Source organism: Eublepharis macularius, chromosome 2 (assembly GCF_028583425.1).
Source record: "Eublepharis macularius isolate TG4126 chromosome 2, MPM_Emac_v1.0, whole genome shotgun sequence".
Taxonomy (NCBI): domain Eukaryota; kingdom Metazoa; phylum Chordata; class Lepidosauria; order Squamata; family Eublepharidae; genus Eublepharis; species Eublepharis macularius.
The window spans coordinates 94399607-94426698 of NC_072791.1; the positions used below are offsets into that span (position 1 = coordinate 94399607).

General features: G+C 43.3%; 1 protein-coding gene across 1 annotated transcript in view; it reads left to right on the plus strand.

Annotated features, from left to right (window-relative positions):
• The window catches only part of ABTB2 (ankyrin repeat and BTB domain containing 2), a 222055-nt gene extending 197409 nt beyond the window's left edge, over window positions 1-24646 (plus strand). The window contains exons 10-17 of the mRNA XM_054971398.1: window positions 994-1220; window positions 3920-4098; window positions 4863-4968; window positions 5059-5161; window positions 8875-8965; window positions 16133-16201; window positions 19433-19546; window positions 20916-24646. Coding sequence (XP_054827373.1) covers window positions 994-1220; window positions 3920-4098; window positions 4863-4968; window positions 5059-5161; window positions 8875-8965; window positions 16133-16201; window positions 19433-19546; window positions 20916-21113 — 1087 coding nt within the window. The 3' untranslated portion in view covers window positions 21114-24646. The remainder of the gene's footprint in view (window positions 1-993; window positions 1221-3919; window positions 4099-4862; window positions 4969-5058; window positions 5162-8874; window positions 8966-16132; window positions 16202-19432; window positions 19547-20915) is intronic.
• The last annotated feature ends 2446 nt before the right edge of the window (window positions 24647-27092 follow it).

The window sequence follows — 27092 nt, forward strand, 5'->3', positions numbered from 1 at the left end:
ACCAGGGATCTCTTCATTCTTCAGAGCTAACTCCCTGTTTGACTGGGTAGGGAAATTCTCCTCTCACTCGAAGATCTGTCCCCTTTCTTTGTTCCAAATGGGAATTTGTGTCTACTTCCTTGTCAACTTTTTCCCAGTTCTCCTGTCTGTGTTAAACTGCTCTCAGACAGGGCCAAATCGCCAAACTTACTCGACTCCTCACAGCTAGGACTGAAATCAGACTCCCTTCTCCCCAGCATCCAGTTCAGAAGTCTTTCTACCCAATCAGATTCCGTGAAGCAGCCTGTCACTCAAAGCTTTATGTTTCCATGAAGAATTAACCCTTAACAGACCTTCAGCTATTTGTACAGCATTTGTAAGCTTTTAAAAACTGCAGCCCTTCACAGAGGACTTGTATGTTTGTTTATATAATTCTGATTACTCAAACACAAACACACAAATCGTAGCCCATACTCTTATATATAGATATGTATCTTACATATAGATATGTATCTTACATATACATACCTATATATAAGAGTAAAGGTACCTTTACCTTTACTCTTACATATAGATACATCTTGGAAGTATGTGGATAGTATGTCCCCTGAGATCGGCAGCATGTAGGATAACTCATACAGAACATTCTGGTTCCATTCTTTCTTTAGTCCAACACAAGGTTACTTATTCTACCTGTTGCTGCCTGTCTCCTGGGACTCAGTGTTGGATTGAATGAACTGAAAAGACCAAGATTCCTATGGATATTTTTAAGGTAGTGCTAGCAAAGAGTGCTAAAACACTCTTACAGATTCTCAAAGTATTTCATGTTGTTGTTTGCTTTTACTCATGGTTTATCTTGCTGACAGGGCAACTTCTTAGTTTTTAAAAAACGTTTACGTGGCACTAGATGTTTATTAAACCAGACTATGAGACTATTCTGAAATATACTTCATTCTCATTTTCTAGTGACATTTCACCTATTAATACATAATCGCTCTTGCTTTTCTTTTACAGAAATGTTCTGCTCAAGCTTCTAACCCAGCCACAGCAGTCAAAAGGAGATGTTCTCTCACTGGAAGAGATTTTAGCAGAGGGTGTGGAAAGTGATACTTCCAGCCAGGGAAGCTCCAATGAGGGTCAAGTTAAGCTATGTAAAACCAGGATGAAGGCTTTGCAAGAAGCCATGTATTACAGTGCAGAGCATGGCTATGTTGATATCACGATGGATCTCAGAGCACTTGGTAAGAGGAAATCCTTACTGAACAACGTGTTGCCTCCTAGCTTACAAACTGAAGACATGGAAGGACTCCCATTAAGTCACTCCTTTGTCTGTAAACAACCTTTTGAGTTACTTAATACATTTAGACCACCACGAACACATACATTAGCAGAAAAACAAACCGCAGTGTTTCAAAGTGCCACAGTTCAGATGTCACAGCAAACTGTAGTTTCTTTAAAACCAGGAAGTTTTCAGTCTTGGTTCTGTATAGGAGAGAGGGGGTACACAAACCCAAGACAAAACTAGCTTTTTTAAAAAATTAGAAATAAAGCACAGTTTGCTTGCAATGTCTGAATGCGCCTACATTTTTCATACAGGTGTTCCACCTGTGTGATCTGGCATATTAAGTGCTTGACACAGCACTAATGAACACAGTTATATCCTAAATCTGTTGAAGGGTCTAACTCTGCTTATGATTGCTATCTGTAGAATGGGGATTATCTTGCTGCGTTCCACAGGGTGCAGTCTTAACTCTCCATGTTATTCAACCTCTGTGCAAAGCCTTAGGAGAACCTGTCCATGCTATGAGGAATATATTCTTACTTTATAACCACTCCATTAGACAAATTAACTGAACTTCACTGATTGCTTAAACCTTTAGCAGTAAATAAATGGAAAATATGTCTTGGGCATTAATATAATCTTCCTGGTATTGCTGCATCTGACGAAGAGAACTGTGATTTTCGAAAGCTTATGCTACAATAAAGTTGGTTAGTCTTTAAGGTGCTACTGGACTCCTTACTATCCTGATATTAAGATTGACTTTCAGGATTGCCAGGGCACACATTTCTGGATATTCTTGAAGTGTAAAAAAAATAGTTCTTCAATTTTCTAGTAGCTCTATTCTTTCATCTTCATAGGAAGAAGGCTGAAAACTTTGAAAAGTTGTTGAGCATCAGAGCTTGACAGAAAAAAAGACAATAGTACTGAATTACCATGAAATCACAATCTCACGTATGCTCGTTTTTCTTGTACTGTACAACATTTACAATTTTATGCAATGCCCTTTTGAATTAAATTGAATATCTGCCATAATAGGTTCTTTGTGGCAATAGAAGATGGAGATCTTATACTTTCATCAGTTGTATAGAAGAGGGAATGTTGGCAGGTTCCACTTTGATCACCTTACAAACAGTATCAGTCATAATTCCTGTGTCTAAATGGCTCTTAAAATTGTGCTGCATCTAGTCAGCATGAGAGCAATGGGGGGTTGGGGGGTCCTAAGGAAATTTAAAAGCCGTATTGTGATAGCTGGTAGATTTTGGAGTTGGCAGGATATTAGCATATGCTCCTTATTTGCTCCCATTGCACATGGTGCTCCAGCACACCTGAGCATTTCCCTTGGTGAGGGTGGATGTGCTTTTGGACATGCCCCTCTTCTTCCTCCCAGTGAATGATCACAGCCACCTCTACCCCACCCCTATATACCAAACCTCTGAACATGCATGCAGAATGCATTTCCCTCCTTACTTCTGAATCACCAGAGCTGTGTCAGTAGACATTCCAAGCACAGACAGTTTGCAAGTTACAGTAGAATTAGAACAACTTAAAATAATTTGTGTTGCAAACGTTTATTGAATGAAGAAACTTGTTTTTCTGCTTCTTTCTTTCTTTGACTATTCATTCAGAACTGTTCACATTTATCTTTAGAATCACATAAATCGGATAAGGAACTACATATTTTGTGCAGAACTGCATATCAGAATCCCCCTCCCCCAGATATCATTCAAAAGAAATGAGAGATTTTAGATTATAGGCCTAGTAGTTAGTGGTATGTGACAAAACTCATCTTGTCTGAATAATCTAGAAATATTTGCTCTTAAAGCATCATTTTGTAAAGACCTGTTCTGTGTTTGTAACACAAAATCTTGCCTTATAGTAGTGGCTGAGGTAAGCCCTAATTATGCATTACCTAGAATGCATAATTCTGTTTGGTAATGTCCTACGTTTTCTCCCACACCCCTACTGATAATGTATGCAATATCTACATAAATGATAAGGGGCACATCTCATGATTAGGTATCATATTGGCAATATCTACCCTACTTAGGGTGAATAAAGCCAGTATGGTAGATATTTATTGCATAAATGGAGCTTCAATCAGTACCAGAAGCCATGTGAGAAAACTAGGGAAGCAGCAACCATCCCACAACAATAAATGTATAAACAAGACATTACATCCTTGCAGCTCTGTGAGTCCCTTCATCTTAAACTGCTAGGTTTGAGTCCAGTAGCACCTTCAAGACCAACAAGATTTTCAGGGTATAAGCTTTTGAGAGTCATGGCTCCCTTCATTAAATACCTTCATTTTATATGGATAGTGACAAACAGAAATGCAGATTCAGAGGCAGTATTCCTGCCTCCGTGGGCAAACATGGGATGCCTCTCTCTATCATTTCCCAGCATCATTGCTGAATGCTAGACTAAATTTATTTATTTCAGTATTCTTACCAGCTTTTGTCCCAGTGGAGACTCCAGTGACTTACAAAAATACAGTTTAAATAAGCAAATGAGGGAAACCCTCCAAAGAGCACAATTGTTGTAAATCGGCTTGATGTAGAAAGATAATTTGTAACTTCTTCCTTTATTTTTACTGCCATTCACCCACAGAAATGTCAATAAATTAAGTAGCATTTTTACTTTGTCTCTCAATGACCCCAGGAATCCCATGGAAGCTCCACGTGTGGATTGAATCACTACGGACAACCTTTTATCAGTCTCGTTACTCAGTAGTACAGAACCTCTTGCGAGAATTTGTCACTATTAAGGAAGAAGACTACAATGAGGAGCTGGTTAACGATGGACTGCAGCTCATGTTTGATATTCTCCGGACTAGCAAAGTAATCTATTTTACAACACTATACAAATATCCGTGTCTTGAGGCAAGAAAACCTGGCCATGGTGATCCCTGGCAGGGATCACCATGGTTGTGTTTCTTGAGCCTATTTAATACAACATTGGCAGGCATCAGAAGGAAAAGCACTTAAAGACACCTCCTTCCTAGCACACCTGCATTCTAATGGAAATTGAGCTCTTCTGTAGTAACTTGACACTTGGGATTGGGGAAGTTTGCTTCTCAGAGAAAAGGGGGAAAATTGTTTTAACCTGTCTGTGCAAGTCTGTTACTATAATACATGCAGTCTGCAAAAACTGAAATGCCAATGTTATATTTTACAGAACTAACTAGTAGCTTTGCTTCATTAAGACCCTGGCCTCAGTCCAACTCTAGACATGCAAAATCATTGCTCTCCTCCTGACGAGTTCATTTCCCCATACACATTAACAAAAACAAAAACAAAACTTCCAGCCAGTTCAGTAGGAGCCAGATTCTGAGGTAATTTTCTGTGCTTGGAAGCTGCTTCTGTGTACAAGCTGCTGTTCATGGGTTGGGGTGTCTGAAGCTACTTTTCTTAGCTAAAAGAGATTTTAGATTTTGCTATTGAGGATGTGTGGATAGGTTAAAAAATTATCCCCGTACACAAACTTTGCAGAAAGATGAATTTTAACTTCCTGTCCTCCATTTCCTGAATTGTTAAGAAACCAGTAGAGTTGGTCTCCGATAGCTTGGTTCTGATGAAAATTATATCTCCATTCTTCTTTTCAGAATGAGTCAACCAACCTGCAGCTTGCAACTATTTTCACTCACTGCTATGGAAGCAGCCCCATTCCCAGCATTCCTGAAATTAGAAAGACCCTACCAGCTCGGTTAGGTAAGACACTAAATATTCATCATCACTGATGTTGAGACCGTTGTTTTTGTTTTATAATTAATACTTGTTTTCATTTTTCCCCTGTTCCAGATCCTCACTTTTTAAATAACAAAGATATGTCCGATGTTACTTTTCTAGTGGAAGGAAAACTGTTTTATGCACACAAAGTTCTGTTGGTTACTGCTTCAAACAGGTGAGACTCTTACTCTGGAAGTGTCATGTGGCACTTTTGCTGAGTCACTGAAAGGTGAATCAGAGATTTGGATCCAAACAAACAATTCCATGGGTGCAAGGAATTCCAGACATGCAACATGATTTTCCTACCTGTTAAGGGCATTTTGAGCCATCATAGGATGGGGAAAGTGGGAAAATTGTGCTCTGTAGATAGAAGTTCTTGCACCTTTGTAAATATTAACATGGATCTAATACAATGAATCAACCCCTCATAGAAACAATCACTGTTTTAGTTTGTCATAATTGCAGATATTCATTTCTTCGACTATAGATAGAACACTCTTTTAAAAGCAGTTTTGATATGGCAAGGTGCCCAAATCTAGCTAATGTATGTTAGGAGTTCCTATTTATTTCTTCCTGTTCTTATTGTCCTCTGAATAGGACTATGAAGAGTGTAGGCTGTTGACATTATACAAGAATTGGGAGGGAGGAAATTATGAATACAAGTAAACAAGTATTTATTTTACATTCGATGTATTTAAGTAAGTTATTTTTTTTTGGAAGGGTCTGAAAGCTCAAAGAAATCTTCCCTAGGGAGGTCTGTGGCCTGTGGTTCAATCCTTCTTGGTTTTACATGATGGGCTGACAGAGCTTTCAGACTGTTTTGGAGGTTAACACTAGACATGGGCCCGATCCAAAAAAAAATTCTGATTCAGCCGTTTGTGGATCTGAGCTGCTGCCGAATGCAGGCCACCGATTCTAAACGATCAACTCTCGTTTCCGGTCTGCAATCGGGAATCGGGGAGGCCAGCGCCCAGAGCAACCGTAGTCAGGCTCTTGCACGCGTGCGCACACGCCCCTGAGTCGCCCCCGCCCACGCAGCAAGCCGGCTGTCCTGGTGCATTGTGGAGCTGGCGGCAGCGCGAGTGGCTCGGAGGCTGCCCGCGCCATTCACCTGCCCCGCAAGACCAGGGGCGGCCGGCTTGCCCGCGCACACCGTGTCCTGGGGAAAGGCGAACAGCGCAGGTGGCCTCCCAGCCACCCGCACTGCCTTTTGACTTTTGCCTTTCCCCAGGACAAGGGGCGGCCGGCTTGCCCACGCGCCCCTTGTCTTGGGGAAAGGCGAACGGCGTAGGTGGCCTCCCAGCCACCCGCACTGCTTTTTGCCTTTTGCCTTTCCCCAGGACAAGGGGCGGCCGGCTTGCCCACGCTCCCCTTGTCCTGGGGAAAGGCAAACAGCGCAGGTGGCCTCCCAGCCTCCCGCACTGCCTTTTGCCTTTCCTTTGTGCCCACCCCCTTCCCCCTCCCTCCCCTGGGATGCTGCTCCGTGGTTGGAAGGAAGCCTGCTAATCAAGGAAAGCTGGGCTTCCATTCGTGTTTCGAGGGTGACAGAAGGAGGGCAAACACAGCTCATTTCCCTGACTCCGTTGCCCCGGGAATAAATTACTAGTGCAAGAGTGTCTGCAATTCCGAACAGAAACTGACCCATCCGATCACGTCCCGAACAGGCAAACTGCTGACCGCTGGATCGGTTGCCATGGACAGAACCGATTAGCTGAGTCACGATGGCAAAATCGGGGGGGGGGGGGTTTGAAATCGTAATTCAGATCGTGCCCATCTCTAGTTAACACATCAACATTGATGGCTGAGTTTGAATATGAATTATGACATTTCTCTTTTTTGTAGACTTTTTTGTAAACTTCAGTTTTTGTCTGTTTAGGGTAAAGTTGCCAGCTTCAGGTTGGGAAATTCCTGGGGGTTTGTGGGTGGAGCCTGTGGAGGTCAGGGTTTAGGGAGAGAAGGGACCTCAGCAGGGTATAATTCCATGCAGTCCAGCCTCCAAACCAGCCATTTTCTCCAGGGGAACTGATCTCCGGACGCTGAAGATAAGTTGTAATTCCAGGAGCTTTCCAGGCCCTGCCTGGAGGTTGGCAACAATAGTTTAGGGGATTCCTAGTATTTTATAATATTAGTTGTATTGTTTCAATGTTGTAAACCACCTACATGGATCAAAATAAATAACCTCACATAAAGGATTCTGTTATAACAAGGGTTTATGTGTGAATTTTCATTGCAGGCCCAGGATCTAGTGATCAGAATATCATGAGGGATGTTAGGGACAGCATTTCTGCCCTTGATGAAGCCCTTGATGCTTCTCAGTCTCAGTTCATATTTAACACTTAAATGAGGGATTATGGCTCGGGATTAGTTGGTGGGATTTCAAGCATAAGATTTTTCTTCTCTTTTTTTCCTCTTCCTCCACTCTATTTTTTGACAATGGTTACCGTGGTTTTAAAGGAAAGCCAGTATGCTCTTTCTTTTTTAGAAATGTATTTTAACCATGGAAGCATTCCCTGTTTCATTTTAACCAACAATGGAGAACAGTACAAGTAAGCCTGAACAGGCATGAATGACGCAGATGGAAATAAAAAGAAGAGGGCAAAAGTGTGTTTGGTGAGGTGGGGGGAGAGTTCTGTTGCCTGCTTTCTTTTCTGAAACCACGGTTCCAGTGTGAAGTCCAAGCTAGGCCTCGGTCACTCTGTCTGAATCCAAAATTGTGTAGCAAGCAGAAAATAAACAAGTGGAGGGCCAGCAAGAAGGAGCAAGGGTACAAAATTCCAAGGGTTCAGGCTATACTGTGGATTTGAAGAGCGAGACAGTGTGCCACTGGGGGGATAGTAGAAGCACACCTACTTTAATAAAGTATATTGTGTGGGCTCTGCTGAGTGAGAGCGAAAGAACTTTTGTGTGGACCCTGTGTGGACCCAGTTGCCCTCCAGTGGTGGGCAATCTCCCAGGGGTTTGCTGGAGGTAGCAAACCCCCCTGGTGATCACCCACCACTAGCAGGCAACCTGGGAAAGCGCACACCTGGCATGCTCCTGGGGGCTAAACAACATCACTGCCTGAAGTGATGGTGTTGTGCTGGCTGTGGGCAGCTTTCAGGCCAGAATTTGCTCCACACAAAGCACAGGAGCATGTCCATAGCCAGCGTGATGACATCACTTCCCGGAAGTGACATTATCACACCTCTCCAGGAGTGTGTGTGCACAAGTAGGCCTCAGAGGCTAGTCCTGGGACCCCCATCTCCTGCCAGGAGGGGATAGAGACCTGGGAATATTAACCATATGATGGGTCTTACCATGTCTGAGTAGAATTATTCTCATCTCTGCACCTGTTTAATTTCTGCCTGCCATACTGCCTGGGTTGCCAGGTCTCTACACCCTCCTAGTTGGAAGGGCGGACCAGGTACATACCAGGAGGCTCTTATGCGCAAAGTGCACTCTTGCTCCCGGCATAGATGCCATGACATCACTTCCAGAAGTGATGTCATTACAGCAGCAAAGGGTATGCTCCTGTACTTCACGAAGGGACAATTCAGCCCATTGTGGGACAAAATTGGCCCCTGTGAAACACGGGAGCCCAGCTGGAATCGTGCCTGATGTGCACTTGCCCTGGATGTTTTTTGCCTCCCAGGCCCATTCCCCATGCCTTTTCCCTTCACTGTCCAGGTAAGAGGTGGTGGGGTGTGGAGGCTGGGAGTGGGGGATCCTGTGCCCCTCCAGGGGAATGAGATCAATACATACTGCTGTTAAAGGCATAGAGTTTCTGTTAGGAAAGAGATGACAATAAGAATTGTAGAATGGAAAGAAACAAATCCAAGCAAGAGTTGAAAACAAATCCAAGCAATTGTAGTTTTAAAAGCTCCTTGTGGAAATCTTCTGTTTTGACAGATTTAAGACACTGATGACCAGTAAAACAGAACAAGACAGCCAAGGCAGTAAGACTATTGAAATCAGTGATATGAAATACAATATATTCAAGGTATGTTTAACACAGTCATTCTTTCTGTTGTCTAAAACTGTAATGGGACCTGATTCAGACATCTCAAGATTCTGAGAAGTGCTTGACATGTTGCAGTTTGCAATGTGTTATTTATTATTTATTTAAAACATTTATATGCTGCCTTTCCACCCAAACAGGGTTCCTAAGGTGGCAAACAAAAGATATTAAAACATTAAAACAACATTTAAAATGTATGTCTAAATTAGGGTTGCCAGCCTCCAGGTGGTGGCTGGAGATCTCTCGGAATTGCAACTGCTCTCCAGGCCATAGAGATCAGTTTCCCTGGAGAAAAAGGCTGCTTTGGAGGGGGGACTCTATGGGATTATACCCTGCTGAGGTCCCTCCTCTTCCCAAATCCTGCCCTCTCCAGGCACCACTCCTCAAATCTCCAGGAATTTCCCAACCTGGAGCTGGCAACCCTAGTGTAAATACGATAAAAACGTATAGATGTATAAACAAACACACACAACCAGGAAGGAGGGCTAGTAAAAGTTTACTGGGAGTATGCAAAACAAAAGGTCTTTGCCCACTGGTGGCAGACAATGACAGAAAGAGACAGGCAAATCTCTGGCAAGGAATTTCAGAGTGTCGGCACCACAACTGAGGAGGCTTTTTTTGGGTTCCCACTCATCTAACCTCAGATGTCAGGGGACATCTGAAGCAAGGGGAAAAAATAGAGGGATCAAGTTACGATCTAAAATGTAAAATATATTCCAAGAGAGTATCTATTATAAATGTGCACAAAATATAGATTAAAAACAAGTTTAAAACTTAAGGCCGGAACGGCAGGCTATATGTGTGTGCTAAAAATTGCTAAAACTTTATTTCTACTGCAGATTGATGAAACACACCCAAATACATTGGAAACCAAGCCTCAGAATACAATAGCAAATGAAGAGCATTGTGTGAGTGCAGTCCTGGGTTTGCTGCAACATTTGTATTTTACCAAAGTTTTAGATAAAGCACCAGGAGCATTTTATTATTGGTTTCCGAATGTGTGGGTGTGGGGACAGGGCTTTTTTTCTAGGGACAGAGGTGAGAGAACTCTCACCCGGGGCAACTCCCAGGAGGAGGTGGCGTGCCCCTCACTAAATGCGTGCACATGCAGTACGTGCGCTCTCCCAGGTCTGCGCGATGATGTCCCTTCCGGGAAGTGATGTTATCACGCAGGCCATGCCCAACCCAGGAGTGCTCCCATGCTGCACGGGGAGCCCGATTCATCCTGGATAAGGCAAAATTCAGCCCAGATCAGGCCTGAATTCATCTGGAATGGGCTGCTGAGCCACAGGGGAGCACTCCCCCACCCGGCAGCAGCCAGATCCAGGCTACTTCAGGCCCAAACTGGCCTGAAACGGCCCAGATCAGCCTGGAACAGGCTACTGCTGCACGGGAGAGCACATCTCTGCCCAGCAGCAGACCGAACCTGGCCATTTAGGGCCCAATCCAGGCTGTTTTCGGCCTGAATACGGCCCAAAATGGCTGAAAGGGGCTTAAAATGGCCAGTATCAAGCTGAAATAGCCAGAACCGGGCTGCTGCTGGCCAGGGGAGTGCTTACCTGGCCAGCAGAGGCCAGATGCTAGCTGTTTTGGGCCCGACACTGGCCATTTTGGGCCCGAATTGGGCCCAAAATGGCTGAAAGGGGGCCAAAATGGCCAGGATTGGGCCACTGCACAGAGGCATGATGCTGGCCTTTTTGGGCCCAATCCTGGCCATTTTGGGCCAAAATTGGGACCAAAAGGGCTGAAAGGAGCCAAAAATGGCCACAATCGGGCTAATGCCAGGTGGGGCAGTGTTCTCTCACCCAGCAGAGGCCTGATCCTGGCATTTTGGGGCCCAATCTTGGCTGTTTCAGGCCCTAAATGGGCCCAAAATGGCCAGAACAGGCCTGAAACGTCCTGGATTGGGCCCAAGTCAGCCTGGAACGGGCCACTGCTGAGTGGGGGAACCCTTTCCCTTCTTTTTTTTTTTTTTGAAAAATTTTTATTGGGTTAGAATCCATTATTTCCACATTTACATTCAATTTTCCCCAATTTTTTCATCTCTAACCCCCTCCCTTTCCCCCCCCTTTTTGTTGACTTCCAACAGCTTTCCAACCCTTTGTCCCCTTTCCCTTACTTTTATTAGCTTCCTCTATCTAAAACAAATATATTTTCTCCATTATTCTAAGCAGTACATCCTTAACTATTTTTAACATTATATGCCCAAACTGTAAGCCTTTGTTTCCATCTTAGATAAACAATTTATCCCAATTTTTCAATTTCAGGTATTTCTATATATCATAAACCATATAGATCATACATTCGTTTATATCAAACAATTTGACTTATTCTCTATATATATTACTCATTCTATCTTTTTATAATAGTTCTATATATCTCTCCTCACGTAGTCAATCAATTTGACCCATCTATATCTTCAGACATTCAGTTTGGTACAAAACTTGTCAGAAAAAAAAAGAAAATATTGTTAGTTAATCGCTCCTTATATTTAGTCCTTATAATTAATTATTTTCTCTATGTTCTGTTTGTTAACCTATATATATCTATATATATGTCAATCTATTAATCTGACTGCTTATTAATTCACATTTATCTCTTCTCCCCCCGGTAAAGTCTCCCCCCTCTACTTCAATACTTCAGTAGTTCTCAAACTGCCACAGTTTTCCTCCCACCTCCCATTTCTTCTCCAGGTATTGTTTCAGCTTCTCCCAGTCTGTGTTGAACTGCCCTGAGTCCAGATCTCTCAATTTTCTTGTCATCTTGTCCATTTCAGCCATATACAGCAATTTGTAAGTCCAATCTTCAATAGTTGGCACTTCTTGTACTTTCCATTTTTGCGCATACAAAAGTCTAGCTGCTGCTGTCATATAAAATATCAACGTCCTGTGTTGGGCTGGAATTCCCTCCATTCCCAAGTTCAGTAGCAGGAGTTCTGGGTTCTTATTAATTTGAAATTGTAAAATTTCACTCATTTCTCTTATTATTTCCCCCCAGTACTGCCTGGCTACCTCACACGACCACCACATATGATAGAGGGAGCCCTCATGCTTCTTACATTTCCAGCATTTATTAGAAGTATTCAAATTCCCTAGCGCAATCTTCTTTGGTGTCATGTACCAGCGATAGATCATTTTATAAATGTTCTCTTTGATATTAATACATGTCGTTGTCTTCATTGTAGTTTTCCACAAGTATTCCCATGCCTCCATTGTTATTTCTTTATTAAAGTTTATAGCCCATTTCACCATTTGTGTTTTAACTATCTCATCCTCGGTATACCACTTCAACAGTACTTGGTATACCTTGGATATTCTTTTCTTATCTTCTTTAAGAAGGGTCTGCTCTAGTTCCGAATTCTCTATTCGTATACCTCCCTTTACAGAGTCCGAATTATATAAGTCTCTGATCTGTCTATACTGGAACCAATCGTAGTTAGGTGATAGTTCCTCTTGTGTCTTTATTCTAAGTTTGGATGCTTCAGTTTTAGTTATTTCTTTATACGTTAAACATTGTTGTTCATTATCAACAGCTCTCGGGTCTATCACCTCATATGGAACCACCCACAAAGGGGTTCCTTCTTGTAGATAAATTCTGTACTTCTTCCAGATTATGTATAGACTTCTCCGAACAAAGTGATGCAGGAACATCGAGTTGACCTTTACTTTGTCATGCCATAAATAAGTCGAACCCTTTCCCTTCTGACAGCGGCCTGATCCTGGCATTTTTGGCCCTGCTCCAGGCCATTTCAGGCCCTAAATATGCCCAAAATGGCCAAAACGTGCCCAAAACGGACTGGACCAGGCCTGAATCTGCCTGGGACAGGCTTCTGCCAGGTGGGGGAATCCAACCCCCGCCCTGCAGTGGCCTGGTCCTGGCCATTTTGGCTCTGATCCAGGCCATTTTAAGCCCTAAATGGGCCCCAAATGACCAAAACAGCCCCAAAGTGGCCCGGGTCAGCCCTGAGTTGGCCTGGAACAGGCCACTGCCAGGTGGGAGGACCCTCCCCAACCTGACAGTGGCCTGATCCTTGCATTTTTGGCCCCAATTCTGGCCTGAAACCTGCTGCCAGGTGGGGTAACCCTCCCCTGCCCAGCAGCAGCCCTATCCAGGCCATTTTAGGCCCAATCTGGGCCCAAAATGGCCCAAATAGGCCATTTTAAAAATACTTGCATGACACCAGCCATGTGGGTATTTTAAATAGGTGCCGGAATGCCGTTCCAGGGCGTTCTGGTTCAGAAAAAGACCTGATTATAAACATTGTACAATTGACCACTGAGGAAGGACTTAGGGGCAAAATGCATATGGTCGGTCTTTGTGTTGTTCATGGTCTGTCTTTACATTGGTCATCGAACTGTACCATCATCTGTGTATGGAGAATGTTTTAGCAGTTTTCTGTATACGCATTTAGCCCGCCATTCAAGCCTTACGTTTTAAACTTTTTTTTTTCATCCTATATTTTGTGCACGTTTACAATAAATAGTCTCTTGGGATATATTTTACATTTTAGGTTGTAACTTGACCCCTCTATTTTCTCCCTGCTTGTTTGAGTTGAGTTTGTAGGGTTTCCCTCGCCTTTTTCTTCCTTGTTGTTGGCACCTGAAGCAAGGCCTTCAAAGATGACTGGAGTGGATAGGTAGGTTCATGAGAGAGAAGGCAATCTTTAAGATATACTGGTCCCAAGCCAAAGTTCAATACTAGCACCTTGCCTTCAGCCCAGAAGCAAATTGGGAGCCAGTATAGATGTAATAAGACTGGAGTGATATGATCCTAAGGACCCACTCCAGTCAACATTCTGGCTACAGCATTCTGTACCAATTGCAGTTTCCAGACATTCTTCAAAGGCAGCACCACATAGAGCAAATTGCAGTTGCAGTTACTTAATCTAGATGTTACCATGGCATGAACCACTTTGTTGTACTTACCTTGAAGGGAAGAAGTTTATGCTTACGTGAAAAATGTAGGTCCAAAAAATTCTAAAAGAGTCATGCTCAAATTCATTCATCGAACTGAGTTAGTACACAATATTTAGTTTACACAATATCCAAACAAGCAATTGCTTAGTATGTAATAATCAGACAATACAATATGTGAATTTGAGATTGCTAATATTGTCAACACAAAGTTACATGTAATATTGAGGATCTATTCTTGAATCCCCTAGCATGTAATATAGACCCAAAAAAGAGCCCTGCCATATGTGTGTGTGTGAGAGGACAGAATGGTTACCTGATTCTTTAATTTTCATTTATTTATTTTGCTTCAAAGGATTAAAAGTATCAAGGGAATCCATTTTGATCAGACAAATGGAGCAGGGGAAATTAAAGTTTCTCACACATTTTCCCCGTTCCATACTCGCCCGCCCCCTACCTCCCGCTGCTGTCATTTTTAAAGTCTGAATTACATGTTGGAGTATCTGGTCATGCATCCCTAACCTCCTGTATAATTTGGCCTTAGTAGTAGGTAGTAATTTTTGCAGTTGCCATGATTGTAGGAACTGCAGGTTACCATTTCCTTGATCTTCCAGTTTCGCGCATTTGTCTGTGACCTGAGGGATACCCTATTAGAGGACAGGACCATGTGGCGTGCATGGCCAAAAACCATGTCATGTGAGCCTTCCCCAAAGACTCCTGGAAGTTTCCAGCCATAATTTTCATGCTGTGTTAAGCGAATTAAATCTGAACAGAGTCAGAAAAACTTGCAGGTTTTGTATTGAATTAGCACAAATTATTGAAAGCTTATGTGGGTCTCTTGAAAAGGATTTTACTTTTCTTAATATCTAAAAAGCTGCGGTTTATTCTTGATTAAAAGGGCGTAGAATTGGTTTTGGCATGTAAATAAAAGCAAGGGTATTGAAATCCTGTGGTCAGAAGGGGCTTTTCCCCTCTTCCTAGATCTGTTGAGGCAGGAATCCTGAAAGCAGTAGTCCGTAAAACTGACGCACAAGGATCCATTTATTTCTTTGTTCAGCTGTCAGTCAAATATGTTTGCACTTGGACTGTTAAAACTGCAGTTGCATACCTATTTGCAGTTTGCAAATGGGTGAAGCTAAATTTTAGTCTTGAACTGAGCTGTAATTGTTATATTTGCATCTAGACTTAACTGGCCAGAACTATCCATCGCTCACATTTGAAAAGTGTATAGGAGTTTCTGCACAGGTTTTTCCCATCGTTTCTGGCCCCACCCTGCTTTGATTTATCCCAATTTCAACACACATTTTTTTGCCTTAAGTTTTGCTTTGGAGGTTGGGGGGGGGCAGTTCTTTTGAGACAACTTTTTACTCTATTTTTTTTTCTGGAAGCCAATTTTGAATTGATTTTTTCTCCACACCTCCCCACACCTAGTTTTCTTTGCTTTCTTTTTTAAATACCATTATATTGACCTACCATTGTAACAACACATGCAGCAGATTCTCTGAATTCCCAAGTTTCATTTTTTAAAAACATCTCTAGCCTGTTCCATTGCAGAGATATGCCTTTTTCCTTATGTTGCTGCAAGGGGTAGCCACTTCTGGCACCAGAAAAAGGAGTGCAGTTTGAAAAGCATGTAGCCACTGCTGCTCCAGGCTCCATCCCAACAGAGGTTGGTTGGCCAATTCCAGCCTCCACCTCCTAGCTCTGGGTCAGCCCAGATGGGGCCCTCCAGTTTGGACTGTTTGGACTGCATAGGTATGGGTGGCAGAGCTGTTCCCTTTTTAGTCTTCCCCATGTGTTCACTTTCGATCTTTTAAAAAAAAATTCAGCCCTTCTAGAACATTATAAGCATGCTCAAAAATAGGGGGGGGGGGTGCTGTGACGTCACTGATGATGCCGCTAATGACAGCACCCTCCCTTGAAAATCCTGACTATTTAAGGCATGAGCAGAACAAAATAAACCAGTTCCACAACTGTAAAAATGCAAAGGGAAAGCAGAAGTGTGAAAGAACTGTACCCAAACAAATTCCCATGCTTGATCAACTGCTAAGAAAATTAGGAATAAGTTGAGTGCGTGGGAAAGCCCTGCATGTAGCTTAGCACACAGTATTTAACTTCTTGAACTGAAATCATGGAAACATCTACTGGGAGTCAAGCGGCTGTGTGACATAAAATAGGAGTTAGCATGTTTCCCATGATAAACCTGTGAGCTCAGATTTCTCATTGCCTGTTTCAGATGCTGATGCAATATTTATATTATGGTGGAACAGAATCTATGGAAATTCCTACGACTGATGTCCTAGAGGTGAGCATATTTTCTGCCTTTTATTTATGGCACTGCTTCAAGAACAAGTTTTCTTTTTGAGTACAGAATAGATATACTGTACTCTTTATATCTCAGTGCTAATAATTGGAGGGCCAAAATTTTGGAGTGAAAATCCAGATGCTCCTGAAAACCCAGTAGTCTTTGTTGTTGTATTCCTATAGTGGATAAATACATAACAAAGGAGTATAATTAATATTGTTCTTCAGTGTTTTTTTTAATGTTTAATATTTATTTTAGTAAATTTCTAGACTATGTAATCTTCAAGGCTGTTCTCAATATCAATTTAAAAACATGTACAATAAACATGTACGTCCTCAGGAATTCACAACTAATGTAGTACTAAGGTGAATGCTATGTTCCTCTCTGACAAAGTGTCCTTGAAGACTGTCATGGGCTGGGTCAGCCCAAGCCGAATAGTCAAATCCCAGTCCAAAGTCAAAGCACAAGTCCAAAGCCAGGAGAGAGGCCAAAAGCCAAAAGCCAAGTCCAGAGGTCTGTAGGTCAATTACCACTAAGTTTGGGGCTCCACAAAAGCAAAGTCAAGGTCCTGTCCAAAAGTCACAGGGCAAGGCAAGGTTCAATGGAGTGGTTGCAGCAGTAGCAGGAACTGACACGTTGTTTCCACGCCTTCTGGTCTTCTGTGGCTGGGTTTTATAGAGAGGCTGGCTTGCAGCCAGCTGCAGTGGGAGTTATCCTGTGGTTACTCCTCATCGCTCTCAGCCAGCAGCTGGCGTCTGGTCAGGAGGTGTGCGCTTTGCCATCTCTCCTGTAGTTCTACACGGTGCCTCTGTCTGAGGTGCTCTCTGGGTGAAGCTGGAGGTTTGGACATCCTGTGCTGAGCTTCCCCGGTGGTGTTGGAGCTGGAGGGTGTCAGTGCCTCTGACTCAGCTGCTGGCTATGGACTCTGATCCTCCAGCAGCTGTTCCTCCTGATCACTGGCTTCTGCTGAGTCAGGGCTGTCTAGGCTGATTACACAAGGCTCCTCTCCTCCGGAGGAGTCCTCACTGTTTTATGCTAGTGTGCCAAGTTCTGTGCACCAGCAAGGATGTCACCAAAAAGAGTATTCCCACATGAAGGCTCCAGAGCAATGTGTTGGAACTCTTGTCCTGTCATGTCCTGACAAGATGTTGTCAGTTTTCTCTAGCTTCACTCCTAGCGCCAGCAAGTGATATGGTGAAAAAACTTAGTATGTCACGAAGTGAGCATCCCTTTACAATATGAGGGAGAACAACACAGGGATGCTGGTTTCGGCAGCATTCCAAGGGTATGCATATGCTACTCTGGCCTCAAGTTTTTTAGGACTGTTTGGGCCAAACCACCTGATGTTTGAGATCAATAGTCATTTCCCCCTATAATTTAGTGGCAAAAAACCAGCTATGTGGGATTGGGTCTCAGGGGACTTGACTTTGATGTGGGGAGAGGTCAGAGTTAATGCCTCACCAAGCTAGTTTCCTTATCAAAAATACCCACCCACTTCAAATGCTTTAAAGCCTGGTAAAGAAAGAAAGTATCTATAGTGTGATTGATCCACCCCTCCCCCACCCCCAAGACTTGTATGGACTGCTTTTGGGTCATGGAAATACCACATTCTCTCTACCCATGACAAATTTTGCAGCTAAGTTGCACATTGTGGATCTGTGTGTATTTTGGTCTTATAAGCAGTCATATTGTTTCTGCAATGCCATCAATTTTATTATCAGAGTTTAACTGATAAGAGACTGGTCCTGTCCTTCAAGAAATTTATAATCTAGACAATGAGGAAGTTTTCAAGGGTTGGATGTGAGCAAATGTCGTTTACATGTACTTAAAAGATTTTTGTTACCATTGGGAATATGGATTGTGAAGACAAAGGCCCCTTGAAAAAGGTGAATTTGAAGAAAGAGTGGTATCCAGGGCTTTTTTTCAGCTGGAACGTGGTGGAACGAAGTTCTGGAACCTCTTGAAAATGGTCACATGGCTGGTGGCCCCGCCCCCTGATCTCAGACAGAGGGGAGTTTAGATTGCCCTCCGCACCGCTCGGCAGCACAGAGGGCAATCTAAACTCCCCTCTGTCTGGAGATCAGGGGACAGGGCCACCAGCCATGTGACCATTTTCTCCGAGGGCAACCCACTGAGTTCCACCACCTCTTTTCCCAGAAAAAAGCCCTGGTGGTATCCATATGTGTTTACAAAGTGAGTTCGATAGAAGGCAGTGGAGCACAAAGGGGTGGTCATGAAAGAATGCAAGAGACTGTGGGGGGGATTTGTGGATGGTGCAGTTGAGAGAGATAACAAAAAAGCAGTGTCAGAAGGTTGAGAGGAGCCATCCTACGAAGAGCTTTATAGAGGTAAGGACAAGAAATGTGTGCGGAATACAGAAGGAGATGTGGAGGTACATCACCAGGAAGTGGTAAACAGTTGGGACTGAAGCATTTGGATAGATGAGGAATGAACTGAGGTGTGATGAAAAGGTGGAAGGACACTGCAGTAGTAAATGCAGGATATTACCTTTGCATGAGCAAGGGCACACAATTTGGCAACAAAATAATTGTGGGAAGAAAAGACAGGAAAAACCAAGGTTGTGTGTCAGGACAACAAGTTGAATGCTGATGTTGGCAATAGATACAGAGAATGATTAAAGAGGGGAAGGACTAGGTGGAAAGATTAGTAATTCTGCCTTAAACATGATAGAGATGGCAGCCATCCAAGTGGGCTGATGGGGAGAGATCTTCAGTAGAAAGCTACAACCAAGTGTCATCAGTGTATAGCTTGTACTAAAATCCATGGAATTTGATGAGTACATCAAATGAGACTGCATGGAGAGACAATGGCCGCTCACCAAGAACAGAAAGGGGGAAAGAGGAGAAAAAGCTTCCCAACAGAATAAACATTGAATAAGCAATGTGACAAATAGGTATGCAGTTTTATTTGTCTGTCCCCTGGGGCCTCTCACATTATCATCCTATGGGGAGGGTCTGTGGCTCAGTGGTACACCATCTGCTTTGCATGCAGAAGATCCCAGATTCAGTCCCTAGCATCTCCAGTTAAAAGTACCAGAAGTAGGTGATGTGAAAGAACTCTAGCATGAGACCCTGGAGAGCTGCCACCAGTCTGAGTAGACAGTCATTGACCTTGATGGAGTGATGGTTTGATTAAGTATAAGGCAGCTTCATGGATGTTCATGTGTTCACTTTACTGTTACTTTAATGGCTTCCCTCTCATCTCCCTTAGTTGCTATCAGCTGCAAGCCTGTTCCAGTTGGATGGCCTTCAGCGACACTGTGAAATACTTTGTGCCCAGACCATCAGCACAGAAAGCTGTGTTAATATCTATAAATATGCAAAGGTAAAGGCCAAATTGTCTTCCATTTATGTTCAGAGCACAATGTTCAAAACATTTAAACACTTTTGAGGTTAATAAGCCCTGCTGGATCCAACCAAAGTTCCCTTTAGTCCAGCATCTGTATCCAACAATATCCTACTGGAAGCCCTCCTCTGTTGCTTGTCTCCAGCATCTAAATATTGAGAAGTCTGCTCTTTAAAAATATGAAGGCTCCAATTAGCTGTCTAACAGGGTAGTAGATCTATTAATGGCTGCTGGATGACATCCACCAATTTCCTGTCAACTGAGCCTTTACTTCAATGACAGCTTCACTGCTATTTATGAGAACTAGGTCTCACATATAGTTCCTTGTTTGTGGACACTGAGATAACACATTACCCTGCCTTACCTCTGCAGTCAGTCTTCTGTGCCCCCTGAAAAGTTGTCCTTGGACTTTTAAGAACAAGTGATATTCAGTATGGGCAGCAGCAGCAGCAGCAAAAAAGAATCATGGGAAGTTTTTGCTGTGTTTATAGGAGAGCTATTTTCCTTATGTACTCAAATAATAGCTTTTATGTGGAGGCATGAAACTAGGAGGGATCCATTTAGTGAATTCATTCTGTTTACAGTTAATTGGATACTATTCTCCATCTGCTGCCGTGAAGTTGGAAATAGGCTAGTCAGTTTCACTTCTCAGGTAATATGTAATATCTCTAATAGTGCTGTGGAAGGGGAACATCAAAAACTGCTTCCCTCTCATCTATTTTAATAGTATTTCTTTCCAAAGGTTTTTCTACCAGTATTAGCTATTGCACAGAAGAAGAAGCAATCTTAGTCTCATCTTCAGCCAATGATACCAAGATGACAATTATTCAGTGGATAACTGAGAACCATATATCCAAAAACAGCAAGCAGAAGGCTTTTTAAGAAACTCTTGTGTGTTTCATTAACTGCCTTTTTTCCAAGGCACATCTCATAGGCACAGAATTTCTTTGACTGCTAATACCATGTACCATCTGGTATCACTTATCATGTTGCCATGGTGTGCCACATGATTGCACCCATACATAATAAAACAGGTATCATCTTGGCTGTTTCATTGACCAGCTGCTCTTTTCCTTTAAGAGTTACTTGACTTTGGCTCAAAAGCCAGCAGGTGATCACAAAAAGATTATGAAGGAGAGTCTTTTTAACCTCTTTAAAATATCCCTGAGGAATGGCCCCACACAGGGAAACAGAAAATCTTCTTCAGACTTAAGATTCTACATCTTCTTAGCCATTTGCTGCCAGTATTAAGCCTTCCTATACAATGAAGCTATCAAACAGAGTAGAGGGAAGTGATAATCGACAGCTGCATAAAAATCTCTTGCTGACATCTCCTTGTGTCTTACAGATTCACAATGCACATGAGCTTGCCTCGTTTTGTGAGGGCTTCTTCCTCAAGTACATGATCTCACTGCTGGAGCAGGAATCTTTCAAACAGCTCATTTATAGCAGGAACAGTAAGGTTCAGGGCCTGGATCCTCTGCAGGACTTGCAGTCCACTCTGGCTGGCCGACTTCATTCAATTTACGTCACTTCAAGAGTGTGAATATCAAGATGCATCAGCTCATGGAACTGCAGTAGGAGGGGACCTTGCCAACTATGGCTTCTGTAGCCGGCTAATGAGGACCACCTGTTTATGCAGAAAGAACTCCCTCCAAGATGATGCTTCCAGAGCAAAAGATTTCTCTGGAGAGCATCTTCAGTTGCCACAACAAATTGATCTGGAAACTACAGGAAAATAAAAGGGATGTTGCTCATATAGTGATCTGTTTCAGTAGGAAGCAATCACACAACTCTCCTCTGAAGTCCAGTATGCAAAAGTTTCTAGGGGGTCAAAACTAAACATGGCACAAGAGATGAGGAAGAAAAAAATAGAGGTGCAGTTGCTGGGCTTCTCTTTTTCTAATTGGAGCTTCAGATGAGGCATGATGGGAAAGAGCCAAACTCCCCCTCCTTTGGCAACCTGTCTGAGATCTTTAAATCAGCCACGTGGAGCTGCTGTTGAACAGAAAAACATGAGATCTTAATCATGGATCTCTCACATTATGTAGTTTTGACTCCTTTGGTTGCTGGAGATCTCAAGTGGGCTATCTAAACCTACATCTCGGACTGTCCAAAATGCTTCTCTGAAATATCAGTGCATAGACCACAATCAGTGATAATGATAGACCATGTCTATAAAACACTGTGGAGGCTGAAAGAGCAGATTTTGGCTAATCAGGGTCATTCATTTTTATATAAATACAAACAACATGCTACTTCATTAATGTATAGTAATAACACCTGATTGCCACACTGCAAACAAAACTAGGCCTCACCTCCTCCTGCTCTTTGCCTGTTAAGGTACACAAAGTTGCTAATGTGGTTAGATGAACCACTACTGACTTCTCAGATGAATCATGTAATAGTAGTGCTACCTAACAGTGTCTACATTAATTTTCATTCATGATTATTGGTGCTCTCAGCACTAGCCAGTAGTTACAGGATTTAAAACTTAACAAAAAACACGAACAACCCTTACTTACTAGAATTCAGGGCTGCTTAGAGAAGAGGGTCTTGAGGGACAGAATTCCAAGGGGCTTCCTGGCAGCCTATTGACAAATCCTGTGATGGATTTTCATATATCCTGGGGAGTGGGGGAGGGGGTGAGCAGAAACCATGGTGGCTCTCAGCAGCTCCACTGACATTTACATGGTATCCAAAATCTTATGCTGCCCAAGTCATTCCAGCTTTGACCATCACAACTGTGATAACTGCACCATTGACTGCAGGGCAGGGGAATAAATTTTGTCCAAACATTGCACAGATACTGTGCTGTATGTATTATTAAGTGCTGGGACCTAATTTGTATTGTATTTGAGCAATAATTGCCATAAACACTTGGTCTCCTGGTTGCTCCTCACCACTGTGCTTACTTCCACACTGAGCACAAAGGCACAAAAAGCCACACAGACCTCAGTCAAGCTAAGGAGATACATGTCCATCAGACTTACATGTGCAAGACCCACGTGATATTGGAAAGTGCAAGTCTAAACTAGAGTCAGTCACTGCTGGTGCCAGGGTTTCTGGTGCCTGCGGCAACCTCTCTGTGCGCAGCGCAAGCTGGGGGCATTCGCCAGCAGATGGCTGGGGTGGCGGGTGGAGGCTGCTCCGTGCTCCACACGCCACCCTGGCAGCGGTTCGTGTGGGCGTTTGGCGGCGGCGGCAGTGGCACGGGGCTGGCTGGCTGCAGCAGCTGCGGGCCAGCCATGCCAGCTCCGCGGCGCTCGCCTCCACCCCCGACACCCCCTCTGGCGCCTCTCCAGTGCCCTCACGCCTGAGGCCACTGCCTACCTGGCCTCTATGGGCGCACCGGCCCTGGAGTCAGTCCATCTGCTTTGCATGGCTTTGATGGGGAGGCACAGTGTGATGTGCATTCAAATGAATGACTTACTTACTAATAGCTTGTTTATATGCTAGTACAGCCAGACTGGGGCCATAATTTTAAAAACTGTACTGAAAGTAGATGGTAGCACTGGGAAATCTCTGACTATAAATGGAAAGAATGTTTTTCACTCCCAGTGAACACTTTGCCAATGGTGGCTGCCATCATTGCATTCCCTACTGAGGAATATGGAGGAGGAAGTGTTTTTTAAAAGATCCATAATGTCATCTTTGCCAAAGCTTACAAGTGAAAAATGCTGCTTCTGTTAAAGGGTTCTTGTTGAATGAATAAAAGAGGAAGAGAGAAGGCACACAAAGGTAGAAGGATGGGGCAGGGAGAGGTGTTACAAGTGCATTATAGAGTTTCAGGGAAGATAATTGAAAGTGTAGTAGAAATGTGGAGCAGTTGGATTTAGAAGCAAAGGAAAGGAGTTTTCTTTACAGACTTAGGGTTTTTTCAGCCTTGCATAGAGTGCCTGCTGTATTTTGTTAGGCTGTAATGCCTCTATTTTCATGGAGCTTGAGGGAAAAAATTAAATAAAAGATCAACCCTCTTAGGAAATAACTAATTGAGGGCTGGTAGCAGCAATGCAGGTCCAAAGACTTATTAGCATTTGAGTTTGGAAAAAGGGAAGAATGATTTCTATTTATTCTCCTTTCCCATTCCAGGAATGAAAGTAGAGGTAGGATCAATGTGCTGCAGTGGGAGGGAGAAGTGGGACAGTCCTGTTCAGTGAAGACCGGATTGTTGGATATATGCCGATAATTATATTAGTAGAAAGAATAACAACAGCCAGAGCCATTCAGCAACAAGGCAAGCCCTCATCTGTTAATTGTTATATTTCCTCCAAGAAGTTCATGGGCACTTTATACGGTTCATTCCCACACACACGCACACTTTATCACATGATTGAGAAGGGATTTGAACCTAGTTCAACATGATAATTGACAAGAAAGACAGGTATGGAACTAAATCAAAGGAAGGTAACTTTTCCCATACATTTAATTCATAGTTGGACCATTTGTATCTCCACAATGAAGTGAACAGAGGTTTACTCACTTGGCATAACATACTGACATCATATGGTACTGAAATATCATATAGGAGGATTGACAAGCTGAAAAAATTCATCCGCACAGAAAGCCAGAAGGCACCTCCATAAGCTGCATACGTTAATAGTGGATCAAGAACATTCTCATTGTTCAGATTGCATACACATATAAGAGAACGTATATCCACAATGGCTGTGCAAGTTGGTCATTAAACAAATTGATGTTGTATACCTCAATTCGGGTCTAAATATATACACATGGTCCTTTCAATTCTCCCCAAAAAATCACAGATTCAAGATTTGTCACTAGCTTGTTAAAAAACACCTTCAAAGGTTGTACTTCTTGAAAATAATTTTCAAATAGCTTTTTCAGCTATCTGTACAAAAAAATTGGATCTTGTTGTATTGCTGTAATATTGTCTGCTACATTAACTGTACATTAATGTTGTCACTTATGTAAATGTACCAGATTTTATTAACAACATAACTTGGTTAAACTTTACAAGTGGTGTAAGATGGGTTATTTCTTCAGGGTTTAGGGAAGCGTTATACTACAAAAGTCAAGCTCTGTGAGCTGAGTGCTGCATTCATGGACATGCTTTAAGTAAAGCCCTTTTTCTGCCAAATCTGTTCTCAAGCATGATTATGTAGATGGTTGCCTTCTAAAGACTGGAACTTGTTTGAAACTGTTGCACTTGTTAAATGATTCTGGCTTGTTGTAAGATATTAACTTTAAACAGGGCACAGAATTTTCAAATTTACAAGTTATAGCCCCTACAGCAGGCATCTATCTCCTTCTCTTATGCCCTCTTCAGTTGAAAGCTCTAAGCTTTCAGTTACATAAAACTTAAGTCAGGGCATGGGTGGCAATGATCAACTTCATTCTCAGTATAAGCTTGTACTGTTGGATACAGGGCTTCCACCCCCACTCTACTTCTATGTAGAAAAGGGGAAATGAATACAGTAATCACATTCTAAAGGATAATATAGCACTAACATTTAGGGGGAGGATTTAAAAACCAGGAAATCCCATGCAGAGCTGAAAAAACAGGGATATTGTTGAATGTAGTCCTACTTCACTGCTCTTTAAAAGGGTCCCTTTTGACTTGTGTGGCCCTAGGACAACGTGCTTTTGAATCTGGGATTCTCATTTCACCCACATGGCTTCATGTATTCAGTTATACAATTAGATATACCTTGCCCTACGCATGTCCTGACCTGGATACCCCCTGCAACCCTGATCTTGTCAGATTTTGGAAGCTAAATACAGCTGGTCTCAGATGATAATTGGATGGGAGACCTCCAAGGAAGACTAGGGTCACTCTGCAGAAACAAGCAATGGCAAACCACGTCTGTTAGTCTCTTGCCTTGGAAACCCCAGCAGGGGCCACCATAAGACAGCTATGATGTGACAGTAGCCACCCACCCACCCCCACCCACATATCCACACTAGCTTAGCTGACAGCTGTTCAGAAAGCTGCTCCCAAAAGGTTACTGCTAGGAATGGTGGAGATGGACTGACACATGGACTGCAATCCAAAAATTATCTGGCCTTGGAAAAGTGGGTGAACCACTGGAATTTTGCTTGTTTTTACCACAGTTGTTCTCGCTGCTGGAAATACAAGCCATTTATTTGTTTAATAAAGTGGTTTGTTACAGTGTTAGGGATTCAATAATTAGGGACACTAGGTTGGACTATGCAAGGAAGCTGGAGGTAAAACCAGTTTCACTTTTACCACAGCATGGTGTTCTGATTCTGTTAAGTCTCCATGGAGTCCAAATGGAGACTTAACTAGAACCAAAGCTTGACAAGAGAATCAGGTACCCAAATTATTTATTTAATACATTTCTACCCAACCCTTCCTCCAAAAAGTTCCAGACAAAAAAACAGGGTTTCTCACCTGTAACTGTTGATCGTCGAGTCTCTTCTGTGCAGACACACATTGGGGACTGCGCAGGCGCAGGCCAGCCGCGGAGAAGATTCTTTTAGCTTCTAGAAATGTGACGGGGACGTTCGGGCCCACCGCGCATGCGCGCCGGTGTTCCCGCCAATTTTGAAGTACAAGTACCCGAACGTCCCCGGCATTCCCTCAGTTCACCTGAGCCGCCGGAGAAACAATGGAGTAAACCAAGCACTCACAGCGGGGCAGGCGGGAGGGAATGTGTGTCTGCACAGAAGAGACTCGACGATCAACAGTTACAGGTGAGAAACCCTGTTTATCGTCGTCGTCCTTCTGTGCAGCCCCACATTGGGAGAATAGCTAGCATCTCACCAATGGGGGCGGGTGTGAGTGTCTACGTGAACAAAGAATGCAGAACAGCCGTGCCAACAGCGGATTCACGGCGTGCATTCACGTCTACAGAATAATGTTTAATGAAAGTGTCAGCGGTAGACCACGTTGCAGCTTGGCAAACGTCCTGGAGTGGCACTCCTCGCAGGAAGGCAGCAGAGGCAGCTTGTGCTCGAGTAGAATGAGCAGTAATCAACAACGGGCACCGGACTCCAGCTTGCTGATAACAAAGTTTAATTGCAGACACAATCCAGCGAGAGATGGACTGGGCAGAAGCTGGCGAGCCCTTGCGAGGGCCAGAGTAACACAAGAACAGAGCAGGAGACTTCCTGAAACACTTGGTGCGATGTAAATAAAACAATAAAGCACGTTTCACATCCAATGTGTGTAGAGTACGTTCCTCTGGGGAAGAGGGTGTAGGAAAAAAGGAAGGAAGGACCACCTTTTGACGCAGGTGAAATTTGGAAACCACCTTGGGCAGGAACTGCATACTAGTGTGGAGCATGACCGTACCGGGGAAGAACTGCAGGAAGGGGGGGTCACACCTTAGAGCAGACAACTCCCCAACCCGCCTGGAGGAAGTGACTGCAACCAAAAAGGCCACCTTCTGCGTGAGCAGAGGCAAGGGACAGGTAGACAGGGGCTCAAAAGGGGAGAGCATCAGACGGGAGAGCACCAGGGTCAGGCTCCACTGAGGAATAGGATGGGCCCTAGGAGGAAAGGACTTCAGTAGGCCCTTCAGGAACTGTTTGGACAGCC